Below are 13,649 nucleotides of genomic sequence, written 5' to 3' on the forward strand. Positions count from 1 at the left end.
GCTTGTGGCTAGGGTTTGATTCCTGGCTCTGCTTTGTTTAGTAGTACAGACACAGCATATTGCTTTTGGGAGCCTTGTTTGGTTTGATAAAATATGTAATATTGGTATAGATTTATTGTTATTTGTTCACAGTCCAACTGTAGTTTTTGTGCTTTAGGTGACTGCAGTCAAGATTTTTTTCTTGCCTTTCTTATCATTCAGTGGGTAAAAAGATGATTTTTGCTTGTATTTCCTGCCTTAGAAATCAGTATGAGTTCGGCACCGCCACCTTTGGACAAAAACCTATCCGTGACAGAGAGACTGTATCATCTGCAGCTGTACCTGCAGAAGCAGCCCGAACAGGAGCGCTCACTCATCATGTATAACTTCATTCAGCACTACAAGACTCTGGTGATGGCTTGTGGCATCTCTTTGGAAGGAAGTTTTGAGGACCCAAAGGTTTGCAGGATTAAGAAATTTAGCTTGGGTAAAACTACTAGTTCAAACACAACAGTGGAAAGACAGGAGTACCTTCTGGTGCTTTCTTCTGTTATTTAGATTTGAATATGCACACCTGTCAGCAGGTTTAGTGAAACTTTGTTCCAGTGGGAAATCTAGAACAGTATTTAGAGGAGACTTCTTTTGCTATGTGCATTCATGGTGCCTGCAAGAGAAACAGAGCAGGTTCAGTGATAGGTTAACACATTAATCCTTCATGCCTGATTGCTTGGGTGGGGAGGATGAATTTAAATCTCTCCCCTGTCCCAGTGGACAGGACCGAGCTCTTGTTTTGTTGCTATAAGGAGCCTGGGACTAAAATGTCAGAAGTGCTTCTGGTCAGATTATTGATTCTGAGAGCAGAAGGCTTTGTAAGCAAAAGATTTACCCGCTATGCATATGGACCACCTTGCTACCACTATTTTCTCAAAACAAAACAAAGTTTAAGTGTAATTTCAAAAGGTTTGGGTACCATTTGTAACTCAAATGAAACACTAGAAAGAGGTAAAAGCGCCTTCTTGTCCTTTTTAGGAAAAGCTCTAGATGCATAGAAATTTCTGGTATTGATTTTTAAAGCTTGCATCTCACATGGGCTGAATAGCGTCATGGCAATATTAAAGTCTGCAGGTAAGTAGCTAAGCTGTTCAACACAAGGACAAACTTAGCTTTTCATACCAATACATAGTTTTAGGATAAAATTAAAGAGTGATAACAGTAGAACCTTTCCCTGCACTGTTCCACCTATTAAATGGAGTCATAACTAATATTTGTTCATTTTAGTCATGCAATGAATCATGCACATGCACATTCTTACACCCTTACATATACATGTGGTTTTTACCTTCTGCTTGCATGGCAGAGACAATGCAGAAACCTGTGTTTTGTCCTATTTTGACACAAGAAATTGAAATATAGCTATAAGCAAAATTGCTTTGAAGGCAGTGGGAGGTATGAGGCATACCAAGAATAAAATTTGCCTTGCAGAATTCTTGGTACTAGCGCTGATGTGCAAAAAATAGGAGAGCTCAGCTTGACTAATATTCTAGATCAATAGCAAGTTCTGATTTTTACAAAGTCAGTTTTCAGATTAAATATATTTTGATCCTGATTTTCATATGTAATCCCCTTTGTGTTAGGTTTTAATAAATGAAAAAACCTGAGGACAACACTTTGAGATGTGTTTAGTTGACAGAGGGTAAGGTTTTCAAATGTGCAGAATTAACTTTGACGGAGAATAAAGCTTTTCAGTGACTTATGCCCTCTTGAAGGTTTTATCTGAAATCATGTAACTTTTCCACACATTATTCCAGTCTGCCTGCCAAATCAAGAAGAATAATCTGTACTATAAACTTGCATTAACTCCCAGTTAAATATTTACATTGTATTATGACTAAAATGGAAAAAAGGTCTCATGGAGGTCTTCCTTTTTTAAGGTTGCATGTTGGCTGCTTGATTCTGGCTCTAAGGAACCTACACTTCACAACATGGTGACTAAGTTTCTCCCCAGCGAGCTACCTCTACTGGAAGGGATAGGCACCAGCCAAGGGGTGCAGAGCCCGGGGCTGAGTGCCAGCGGAGATCATTCTGGGCGGTACAGAGCAGCAATAGAGTCTGTGCTTATCTTCAGTGTCATGAACCAACTCCATAATGAATTACAGAAGGAAAATCTGACAGGTAAAGAGACCTCCTCCACTTGGGGGCAAAGATGGAGAGTAAAGGGAGCTGTGTTACCGCAGGCTGAATGATCAGTGGAGAAGAGAGGAGATTTGGAAGTTCTTATCTAAGTATATTCTGTGTCAAAATGCTGATTTTTTAAAAGAAAAGAGGGAACTTCCCTTGGAAGTACATCTGTTTTGTCAAAAAATTAAATTAAATTTTAAATTAAAATATAATTTCTATACCCCAAATATCCACCAGTTCCATTGGTTAAGGCAATAGCAGAGTCTATTTTAAGTCTCTGAATCAAGCAGATCTTTACCTCCCAGGTGAGTACCCTGGCCATTCTGAAGGGGCTTGTGGGTCTGTCTGTGGTTTCTCATGAACATTTTCGAAAGCTTTTGCATTTCCTTGTCAGAAGCAATCCTCAAATGGTTTCTGAAGGAGATTTCTTGCTCTTTGGCCTGTCCGTGTAGCATTGTTTGCCACGTGTTGTGTCCATGAAACTTTTGTGATCCCATAGTGAATGATCCATTCAGTATGTTTGCACTAATATTTACTGAGTGCTTGTCTCTCTTTGAAAACAAGCAAACAAAACAACCTCAAAAAGCACATACCTATTGGTGAGCTTTATGATTGTTTCCCCTAAATTGGATCCAAAGCCTAAGATTAAGGTCCAGACTCACTGAAGTCTATTATTGCAAGTTTATTTATGATAGTGACAACTAAACCTTAGAATGTTTTTAAAAGACGTGGGTGGTGGAATGAAAATGTATCAAGTTAGAAAGCTTTACGTTAAGCATGTCCGTGTTTTATAAAATGTTGATATACAAAGAGATGTGTATTTCTTAGAAAAAAAAATTGTCAGAAGTTGTTATTCTCTTAAATACTTTTCTGATAAAAAGGTCTGAAATACTTCTTATTATGAAATATTTCAGACTATGAAATATTTGAGAAACAAAACTATTTAAACTAGATATATATTAAAAGATTTCAGTGTGTCAGGACATTCAGGATTTTAAAAACTGAGGATTCCCCAGTTGTTTTTTTATGAATCTGTTGATCTGTAGTTGATCTGGTTTTGATGTTATAAAAGATTTTCTTGGGGTTTTTACTTACTACAGAAGTATTTTCTAAAGTGGAGATGCCCACCCATTATTGCTTGGCTCTGCTGGAGCTGAATGGCATTGGTTTTAGCACAACAGCATGTGAAACCCAGAAACAAGTTATGCAAGCTAAACTGAGGGAGATTGAGACCAAGGCGTATCAGCTGGCAGGCCATAGCTTCTCCTTGACCAACCCTGATGACATTGCAGAGGTATGTGAGGGTTAGGGTGGGAGGAGGAGAACTTTCTCAGAAGTTACCCTCAAGAGACTTTAGCTTAGACTTAAGAAAAAACCTTCCTGGGCAGACTGTGTATGAAGAAAACACAAACCACAAATTGAACTCTGCTCAGAGTTGATTTGTCTTTACGCTCATTATGAGCTTGCTGCCTGCAAGGTGCTGTGTGTCTCATGCTTTTTACTGATCATTCTGATTTCTGCTAACTTCAGCAGAAATAAAGAAGGTAGAAGTGGAAATAAGCATGTTGGAAATAAAAACCAAGTGGAAATAAGCGTGTTGTTTGCATAGGGCCTTGGCTTTTCATGGCACATGAGATGATCTGCCAATTAAATGGCTTTTGGAATATTTTGAATGAATGGTGTGGGACTAGAGAAGCTTTTTTGCAATACCAGTATTCTGCACACGAGATGTGATGTGGTATCATGTAGTCTGAGTCTAAGAACAGTTGTACTGAATAAGTTCCATTGTTGCCCTTGTCCCTGTAGAGGCATGAAAGAGGAGGAAAGACTCCTTTAAAAGTTTTGAATCAACTACTGTCTGTTTTTAAGAACCTGTATAGAACTGATTTTTTTTTAAAGCCTAAGAAACAGATTTCTATGTAAACTAGCAATACTTTTATTCCTGAAGAACTTTACTATATATTTTTTAATGTATGTATGCATGTTATATGGAATGGTAGGAATAGATTATAATTGTTGTGCATGCTTTTTTCCCCCATTTATTTCTTCTCCATATACTAATTTCTTGCTGAGGGGCTATACTTTATATGGAAGTAGTCAAAATTCACAAGCAGCCATCACTAAAAGAAGTTCCACAGAAATATTCCTCCTTTGTTGCAAATGCAGAAGTTTTGCTCGGTAACACTAGTCTGAGTTAGAACTCCTGAAATAATGCTCGGCTCCAATTTCACTCTGCTTCATGGAAAAGGGGAAGGAAAGTTTTTTCTGAAATGCTGTTCTCTGAACTACAGAAGCTTGTTTCTCCTGTGGAAATTTTGTTAGGAATCATGTAAAGTATCTTGTATAGGTTAGTAGAGCTTTACCCTTCTAATTTTGTGTCAGTAAAACTTTTGTGCTGCATAAATGTGTGAGAGAAAAGCTTCTATTCCTTTCTGCCACACAGCTGTTCAATAGTGTATAATGCTACATGGAAACATTGAATGAAAAGTGAAGAGCTGTGTTGTATCTGTGAACAAGTAAGCATATAGGTAATTTTCCAGTTCTTGGCAATTTTTTTGAAAAACTAATATTCTGGCTATTCTATAAAAGGTATTTGTGACCACCTCCTTCTGTGTTATTCATGTTGCTCTGAAGCCTGCTTCGTGCTAACACTTCTTTTTTTCACCAATATTCTTCTCCCTTTTAGTCATTTTAACATAACATTTTATTACAGTTGACTGTCAGCAGTAACCTCACTTATTGGATGGAGTTAATTACCTTTTCTAAAAACATACCTCTGAGCTCAAACTTACGGTGTTTAGAAAATGAGATTTTAGATTGCATTTTGTAGTTAATTAAAATGAGGGATGACTTTGATAGCAGAGATCTTTAATCAGCTTTTTAATTACATGAAGCATTCGTACTATACTTTGTTGGAACAAGCTGTTTAAGTGCTCAGTAACTTTTTGTTTTCTCCTGGCAGTAGCATGCAGAAACTGATTTGAAATGCTGGCCTTTTTCAGGTTTTGTTCCTGGAGCTGAAGTTGCCGCAAAGTAGAGATGTGAAAGTTCAAGGGAACAAGAAAACTCTGGGTTACACGAGAAGAGCAACTGCTAAAGGAAACAGCCTTAGGTTGAGCAAGCAGTTCAGTACAACCAAGGTACAGTAAAGTCTGGTTCTAGTCTGAAAGTGACTGTAAAAATAACTCCCTCTTACTTCACACATCTGCTGCTTGGATACATTGGAGTTAGGTATGCTGACTTAAATGAAGGTAAATTTTAACTGCCTTTTGCTCCTCCAGTTACCACTGGAAATTCATACTGGATTCTGTTTTGTCTGTTAGCAGTGTTATTAAGTCCTCCTACTGTCCTAAAGCCTGAGTGTAATGAGGACATGACTATAAATAGCAGGCTTCAATGAGAATAAATCAGGCAGAATTTGATTTCCCAAACCACATGTAAGACCAAAATAGCACAATAATTTTGTAAAGCCAATAGTAGAATAATTTTTCAACATCAGCTTGAAAGATACTTAAATACCATGGAGATTAAATACAATATTTTCTGTCTGGTACTACCATATCTGTATTTTGTGCTTCAGAGAATTTGTCTTCAGAATGGCTGATCTGATAGCTTATCAAATTTAGTATATCAAAAGCTTGTATATAATGTGAAGGCTATTGACATGCTTGCCAGTTGATAAATATTGTGGAGCTGCATTAATACCAACTGCTGCAGGCTAATGGGTGCTCTTGCCAGACAAGTGATTTTAGCAGATATATATGTTCCTTGTTTTCAGGACTCATTAATCTGTGTTGTTTTCTTAGTTTCCCCTTGTTCAGTGTAGTCAGTGCTTGGAAGACAAGTATTAATTTCTGGAACTCAAGTGGCAGTGAAGAAGTGAGTGTGGTGGTGGTGGCAGAGCAGGGAGCAAGAAGGAAAGTGAGGATTTCGGATTTCCTCCTTTTGTGATGTGGAGGGATGAGGTTGCAGCTGCCTGCTGCATACAAAAAACGTTATTTTGGGAAATGTTTGCATGCCACTGTCTTTTGAAATTCTTGTTTGTCCCTTCATATTTCTAGTTTAACTGAAAGGATTTGATTTGTAGTGATCAGCTTTGTCTTTCAAGGAGCATGGTCAAAGGCTTCATTTTATGTGTTCCTAGTGTATGGATAGGAGAGAGTAGGGAGAAAAATATGCAGGAAGATGGAGGAGGAGCAGTAATGCTGGGCAAGAGGAGGCAATGTCGGGGACCTATGGCAAGTGATGCTTTATTTGATCATTTCAGGTGATTTATTCATTGGTGCAGACTAAGAGTGGTGATGAGGATACAAAAGTCCAAAGAGAAGTGATTGCCTTCTTGTGTGTAATAAAGCTGTGTCTCATGGTGCTTTGATTACCCAGGTGCAGGTGGTATAAGTGGAGGGGATATCTGTTTAATTTTAAGGTAGTGACACTGGAAGCTCTGTGGGTGAAGGAGTCACTTTTTCCTGCAGAACTGCAAAAACTTTATTTATAAATCTTTTAAGGCAGTTAATTATAGTTGTGCCCTTTTCTCCCCACAAGGATGTTTTGGAGAAATTAAAGACACTTCACCCATTGCCAGGGCTCATACTGGAATGGAGGAGGATCAACAATGCCATTACTAAAGTGGTGTTTCCACTACAGAGGGAAAAACGATTGAATTCTGCACTGGGAATGGAAAGGATATATCCAGTGTCACAGACTCACACAGCTACAGGTAAAGAAATGCATGCAAAATCCTTACTTCTTACTGATTTTTTTTGTCTTTTTGTGTGTGTGTGGGGGCAGCTTTTCTATGGGGAAAAGATAGGAGATCAAGACTGTGCTCTACTTCGACCAAATGAAAATGCTGAAATACCTATTTCACATGAATCTGCCCTAAAAGTCTAGATGTATTAAAATAGCTTTTGTGTTCACCAAACAGTATTACTAATTTATTGCGCATATTAGCATGTAAATGTCTGACCCCAAAAAAGGTTCTGGATTTGGGAGTGATATAGAAATGCTGCAGGGAAACCATCTCAAGCCCATTCAACCCAAATTATTTTTCCTTTTCTTCAGTTTTCTCAGTGGTCATGTCCTGTCCTGCCCTCCTGCCCCTTGTTTTTTGGAGATGCAGATGTGTGTTCAGCTGCGTTAAGTTAGAGAGACTCCTTTTGGACCCTTACTTAGTTCTGCCTTGTCTTCCTTCTCAGGTCGAATAATCTTCACAGAGCCAAATATCCAGAACGTGCCAAGAGATTTTGAGATTGAAATGCCAACTGTGGTTGAAGAAAGCCCACCCTCCCAAGCCCATGGAAATGTTAATTCTCGTGCTGTTTCTGGGGGCAGGTAGGAGGATCTTGCAAAGCTTCTGCCTACTCTTCTGATCTTAATGTGGTTGAGTTGTCAAATTTCTCTTTTCTGACTTCACCTGTGGCTGCTGTCATGTCAGAGTGACTTGTTACTCACTGTTTCTCTTACAGTTTCAGGGGAATAAATACCTTAAAGTCAGTGACATGTGAAAGACCTAATAATACGAACAGCATCTGGCTCCGTGTAGTCACTTGCTTTTTGGAATTCTTTCTGAAACGCTACAGTGAGATTAGCATTGTGCTCCCAACTGTTGGATGAAAAGCCTGAGTGTGAAAAGTAACTAAACTGAAGTTAGGATCTTGTTTGACTTTCTATGAGCTGCTCTGAAAGAGGATAGGATGTTGTGGAAGAAGTAGAAGAAAGTTCATCTGGTTTGTGCTGTGCAGCTCCCTGTGTAAGGGAACATGGATGAACATATTTTTCATTTTTTGTTAATAATTTCATTTGTGATAATGGTCCTGCAAAAGCTACCAGGTAGCAGAAAAAGATTTCTATATCTGGTTTCTGTTAACCAAACACCCTATTTTGACAGCATTAGATGCCAATGCCTAAACAGTTGCATGGAAGTCTAGTGAAATATCAAGGTGGATCTTTTAGCAGCTAGCTTGTGAGCTTTGGGGCTTCATACTTGGTGGTGGTTTTCTGTCCTTTCAGTTTTTCTTTCAATTCAGGTTCTTGTCCCACATGTGTCACCTGAGTGACTTTTATAATCTTTTTTCCCATAGCAAGAACTTTCAGAAGTTTTTTGGCCCTTCTATCTGTCTTTTCCTACCACCATGTGTCTAACATCCTTGTGCCTTGAGTAGGTCATGGAAAGGAGCTCAGGAGTAGCAGGATCTTGTCCATCTCTCTTCAGGAGAAGAACCAGGCCTAGCCATGGAGGCAGAAATGTTGTTCTAGAAATAGCTCTGGCAGTGCTCAGGCTTGCAGCAGCTTTGCAAGACAGTTGGAGAGTGGGCTGGGTTCTTAAGAGTCTTCCCTGTAGAGAAGCAGCCCATCAAAGGAATGGAGTGCATGCTGAACGTTGAGAGAGGTCAGCTTCTCAGACTGACTTTTGAGACTACATTCCTTAGTTAAGCAGCCACTGTGTTAGGTAGATGGGCAATCCTAAAGGCACAGAAATGACTGTTGGCACAAAAGAAGCTCTCATGCAGCCTAAGTCTGATAGGCCTCCCAAACGTTGGTCCAAACTGTCTTTTATCTTAGTAATTACTATTACTACTCTTGTTGTAAGAAGCTTCTGACCAAAGTAGTGTAGCTAAATTAGATCATGGTATAAAGCCCTCACTCATTCAGCTAAATTGGGAACTTCTGCTGGACAGTGTGATTCTCTACAGTTCCCATATATTGTCCCTCACCTTTATTTCTTTTGAAAATTTATTTCTGTGATTTTTGTGCTATCTTTCATCTCCTTGATCCCTACCATCCCTGAAATGACAAGGTACAAGAAGAAAAGGGAATGCACAAGGGAAGAGAGCATGATGTCTTTTCCATGCTTTGCTTTGCAGAAACTAGCCTTGATCTCAGAGATACCTTTTCATTCTGATAAAGAAATTGCTTAGATCCCTGAACCAGATATCGAGGGCTTGTAAAGGACTTTGACTGTACATCCAGCAAGAATCCAATGGGCTGGCTGGTAGACTGGTGCTGATGGGAGTAGGAGGTGTGAACGGTCTCACAGCTGTGTGCTGTTCAGTGGGTGCAATGATGAATACAATTCCATCTGCAGCTACAAGTGACTTGGTGGGACAGGAGAGCTAAGCAAGCCCTGAGAGGTTGCAGAGCACCTGGTGCGACTCTAAACTTCTGGCCTTCTCGAAAAAGAAAATCTGGTTGCTTTGAGGCAATTTTTTGCTCAATCTGTAGAGAGGAAACGTGCAGTGTTTTATAAGCACATCTTCTGCAACTTCTGCTCCGCTTTTACAGGCTTACTTGTGTGTGTGTGTACGCGCAGTCATGAGGCTGATGTTGTGGGGGAAATATTTTCTGTCTCTACTAGGTATGGTCTGGTGTAGGCAATCTGCATATGAGAATGATGTTGAGAGAAGACTTGGCATTCAAGGTGGGATGTTGAATTTTTAGGATCCCTGTAGGACTCCTTTGCTGTCTTTCTGGAATGCCCCCATCATGGATCTGGGGCCTTTCATCTTACCTGTTTTGGAGTGGAATTATCCAATTTCTGGACCAAACCCTGAATGTACTAGGAAGATTTATCCCTAAATCTGTTCAGAGTCAGTAAATCCCTTCAGATGTACATATGGCCTCTGTCCAGTTTCCCCATGGTCAAATTTAGGTATGGATTGTCCAGAAGAGTGGAATAGAGGCTACTGTCTCACTTGTTTTCACCGATTCTTTGTGGCAAAAATGATTATGCATCTTTAAGTGTTTTAGAAATTAGTGAAGAACAAGTCATTCTTTGTCTCCACAGATGTAGAAAACGTTCCAGTATTTTGCCTAATGGCCTAAAGGTTCAGGCTGAAGACAGATCCAAAGAAAGAGGAATACCATTTTCTGTTAGCATGAGGCATGCCTTTGTTCCCTTCCCAGGTAATGTCCTGATCCTGCTCTGTGCCAGCTAATTGTTAAGAATATAGTTAACAAAAAAATCCTAGATCTAATGAAGAGTTACAAATTGATGACAGTATATACCTGATGGAGCGGCCTACTTGGAAAACTAATGCAGTAGTTAACACGCCCTCAAAATTATTCATAAGACTGTAAAGGAGAGCGTTTTAACTGGGGAAAGTATTCAAATGTTATAATTCAAGTGTTCACACCTTCATTTCCTCTTTAAGAATACATATTTTTTAGAGCTATACTTAAGCAGCTCTTAATACACAAATTGCACTCTATCTAGTGTTATTTCTATCCAAATGTCAGTTCTCACATTGCCTGCCTCACGTTGCCTTCTGGCTCAGTACAAGTCTGCTGGTCTGATCTCTGTGCCGGTCATTCCTATCAGGTGCTAGACTTTTACACAGACACCTGGACAGATACTTGTCTGTGTGTTTTGATGGATTCTAGACGTAGGGGCTGTATGGAAAGCAAGCAGACCTGGGCATTGGGGAAACAGGAAAGAATTTGTCGGATTTAATTTCTACTGTTTATTGGCACAACTTTCAGCAGTGGCAGAAGCCAACCCCTAAAGGTATTCACAAGAAAAGGGAGACTGAGGTTGCATAGAAATGGCTGTGGAAAACTTTCAGAGCAGAAGGTGCAAGGACAGCTTCAGTCCCTCTTGCTGGAGTGTTGGTTGGAATGTTGTTGGAATAATTTATGAAGTAATGATTTCTGCTACCTCGTTGACTTCAGGTGGCTTAATCTTGGCTGCTGATTACTCTCAGCTTGAACTGAGGATCCTTGCTCATTTGTCTTGCGACTGTCGACTCATTCAAGCCTTGAACGGGGGTACTGATGTCTTTAAGAGCATTGCAGCAGAATGGAAAATGATTGATCCTGGAGCTGTTGGAGATAGGACCAGGCAACAAGCTAAACAGGTAATTTTTCGGGAAAAAAAACCCAGCAGCAGCTTTCTGGGCAGGAAGGTTCAGTGTTCAATACATCAGGGAGTCACAATAGTATGGTTATCGGTTTGGGTTCAGCAGTGATTGTTCAGTAGTTACTTTGTATGTCCTCCCACTCTTGGTACGTTTCAACTGGAGCTGTTGGGATTTTGGGGGATGAGGGTGGAGAAAAGCAGCATGAATGGCTTGGACTCAGAGGTAGTCTCCCTTCTTGAATGCTCGCCCTTGTTTCTATACACTTGTTGTCCAGTGAATCACATTTTGTTCTGGCTCTGCTTTCTCTGCATGACTCACCATATGGTTGTTGTTCTTCACACTGTCCTCTGGCAGATTTGCTATGGAATCATCTATGGAATAGGAGCAAAATCTTTAGGCGAGCAGATGGGGATTGATGAAAATGAAGCTGCCAATTACATTGAATCCTTCAAATCAAGATACACAGGTTCGGATATGGCTGTTTGGGAGCTGTGTGGTGGTGGTGGTTGTTGTTTTTAATCCCTTCTCTCCATGTCTTTTCAAATCCTAAATTTGTCTCAGCCCTCTACTACTCCTATCTCTTTTGAAAAAGCTTTTCATTTTGAAAAAGTCCAGTGCATGAACACAGCAGTTTGATACTCCATAATGTTTTACTCTATGCTCTGGTTTTATTCATCTTTAGGACCTTGTTTTTTCCTTATTACATTAATTATTTTGTTGGATTTTTTAATTAATAAGCCCTGGGGATTCATTTTAAAGCTCTTAACTTTCTGAATAAGAAACACTCTTTTCCTTATTAAAACACATAGTTTTAAAGGATATGCAATACAACTTTAGATCACACTTCTTATAATTTTTAAATACAACCATTTCTGTCTTCTGTTCTTGTCTTCTGCTTTCATTGAGTTTTAAACTGTTTTGCATATAATCCTTACATTTTTATCCAGGTGCTCAGAGCAGCTCTCCCATATTTTGTGGAAAGACATTGTTGCATTTCTAAGCAGCATGTTAATTTTTAGGAAAGCTATAGAAAGAGTAGAGCTGCAATCAGAAAATGAATGGAGGGCAAATGGGATGAGAGACAGCTAGCTCTAATCATAAAACTTGGCAATGAGCTGGAAAATTTTGTCCTGAAAATTCAGGGTTTGTTTCTTTAGGAGACAGATGCTGAGAAATGGTGTCCTGTTAAGAGTCTGTTTAGTTTCCAGTAATTTCTGGGTAGTGTCTCCTTCATGACCATTAGAAATGACTTCCTGCTTCCTCCCTCTTGGTACACGTGCATACATACAAACTCCGCAATGTACCTTATATTGTAACTTCACTTCTTATGAATTTTCACTTATATGTATTGCCAGGCTGACATGCTAAATTACATACCTGATGACTAATGCTGTCAGTCTTGATCCTGAATAGCTCCTTTTATGTTTTATATTTTGTAAACCTTGGAAAGAAACTGTCTGAAGTTAACTTTTTCCACTTTAGTGCAGTTGTTACCTGAACTTGCAGTGAAAGGGACTCTTCCCTGTTTCACCTTTCTCTGACCTAAGTTTCTTTTTAATACCCACAGTGGATTCACTCCTTCCCTTGCAAAGTGCAGGTGGGCGAGTTTCTTTCATCCTAGAATCTGAAGTGACACAATCTGAAGTCAGGCAGCCTGAGGCATCAAGGGCTCTGAGTTCTGCTTTCAACTTACTCCCTTCCTACTACTTGTCTTTCTAGTGCCAGTCCAGGTCCTGACCTCTCCATTATCAATAATACATGTATGATCCTCTGTGCCTGGGCGTTGTGCAGCTCCTTGTGCACAGCCAGATATCCTGACATTATGCACTCTCTTCTACTTCAAAAATCTTAATAGGTTTCCCAGCAGAGCTGCAAATAGGCTGAATGATGATCATGTGCCCTTGTACACTGACAGGGTCTAGGAAATTTAAAGAATTACCTTTGTGCTGCTTGGGTGTCCCAGACCACTTTCAGTGACCCCCGTGAGAAGTCAACATGGAACATTAGCTATATTAGGAAAAACTTTCTCTTTCCTTTCACAGGGATTCAGAAATTCTTGAGGGAGACAGTGAGGAGCTGCAGGAGAGATGGGTTTGTGCAGACCATCCTGGGAAGACGGAGATACCTGCCAGCTATCAAAGATCCAAACCCCTACAGTGAAGCTCATGTATGTTGAGTGCAGTTTCTTTTTTTTTTTCTTTTTTTTTTTTAAAGTATTAGATTTCTTTGCATATCCGTATCTGTGGTTTTACAAGTTCTATGAGCCATCTTGGTCATGACCTTCCGCTTCTCACTTAGTTCATTGTTCCCTCAGTTGTTCTCTGAATAACAGAGCTTTTGTCATGGTCTGCTTGATGTAAGTCTTCTGTGACTAGGTGTACAGCTGTCATCACTGTGCTAACCTCACTTCAGAACTCCCATATTGGAACTGGAGTGAGTAATTTATTGAAATAAGCGGACATGATTTTAAAAAGCCTCCGCACAGTGATGTGCTTTAACTCTTCAGGCCAAGGTGCTCCCACTCAGCAGTCTTTGTATGTTATATGCTGTCAGTACTTGAACAAGAAAGGGCATTTAAGTCTTGCATTTTTGGGTATTTGTTCCTTTTCATATTTCCTCTCAAAGGAAAATTGC

General features: G+C 39.7%; 1 protein-coding gene across 7 annotated transcripts in view; it reads left to right on the forward strand.

Annotated features, from left to right (window-relative positions):
- POLQ (DNA polymerase theta) overlaps positions 1-13,649 on the forward strand; it is a 61,503-nt gene that overhangs the window by 33,103 nt on the left and 14,751 nt on the right. For all 7 annotated transcript variants that reach the window (XR_012045397.1, XR_012045396.1, XR_012045402.1 and 4 more), the window contains exons 18-27: positions 242-438; positions 1,911-2,151; positions 3,258-3,451; positions 5,160-5,297; positions 6,703-6,877; positions 7,356-7,491; positions 9,944-10,062; positions 10,828-11,012; positions 11,370-11,481; positions 13,058-13,182. Coding sequence is in view for 1 of the 7 variants with exons in the window: in XM_072881263.1 (XP_072737364.1) it covers positions 242-438; positions 1,911-2,151; positions 3,258-3,451; positions 5,160-5,297; positions 6,703-6,877; positions 7,356-7,491; positions 9,944-10,062; positions 10,828-11,012; positions 11,370-11,481; positions 13,058-13,182 (1,622 nt within the window). In the remaining 6 variants the exon portion in view is untranslated. The remainder of the gene's footprint in view (positions 1-241; positions 439-1,910; positions 2,152-3,257; positions 3,452-5,159; positions 5,298-6,702; positions 6,878-7,355; positions 7,492-9,943; positions 10,063-10,827; positions 11,013-11,369; positions 11,482-13,057; positions 13,183-13,649) is intronic.

This window comes from Ciconia boyciana, chromosome 1 (assembly GCF_034638445.1).
Source record: "Ciconia boyciana chromosome 1, ASM3463844v1, whole genome shotgun sequence".
NCBI classification, from domain to species: domain Eukaryota; kingdom Metazoa; phylum Chordata; class Aves; order Ciconiiformes; family Ciconiidae; genus Ciconia; species Ciconia boyciana.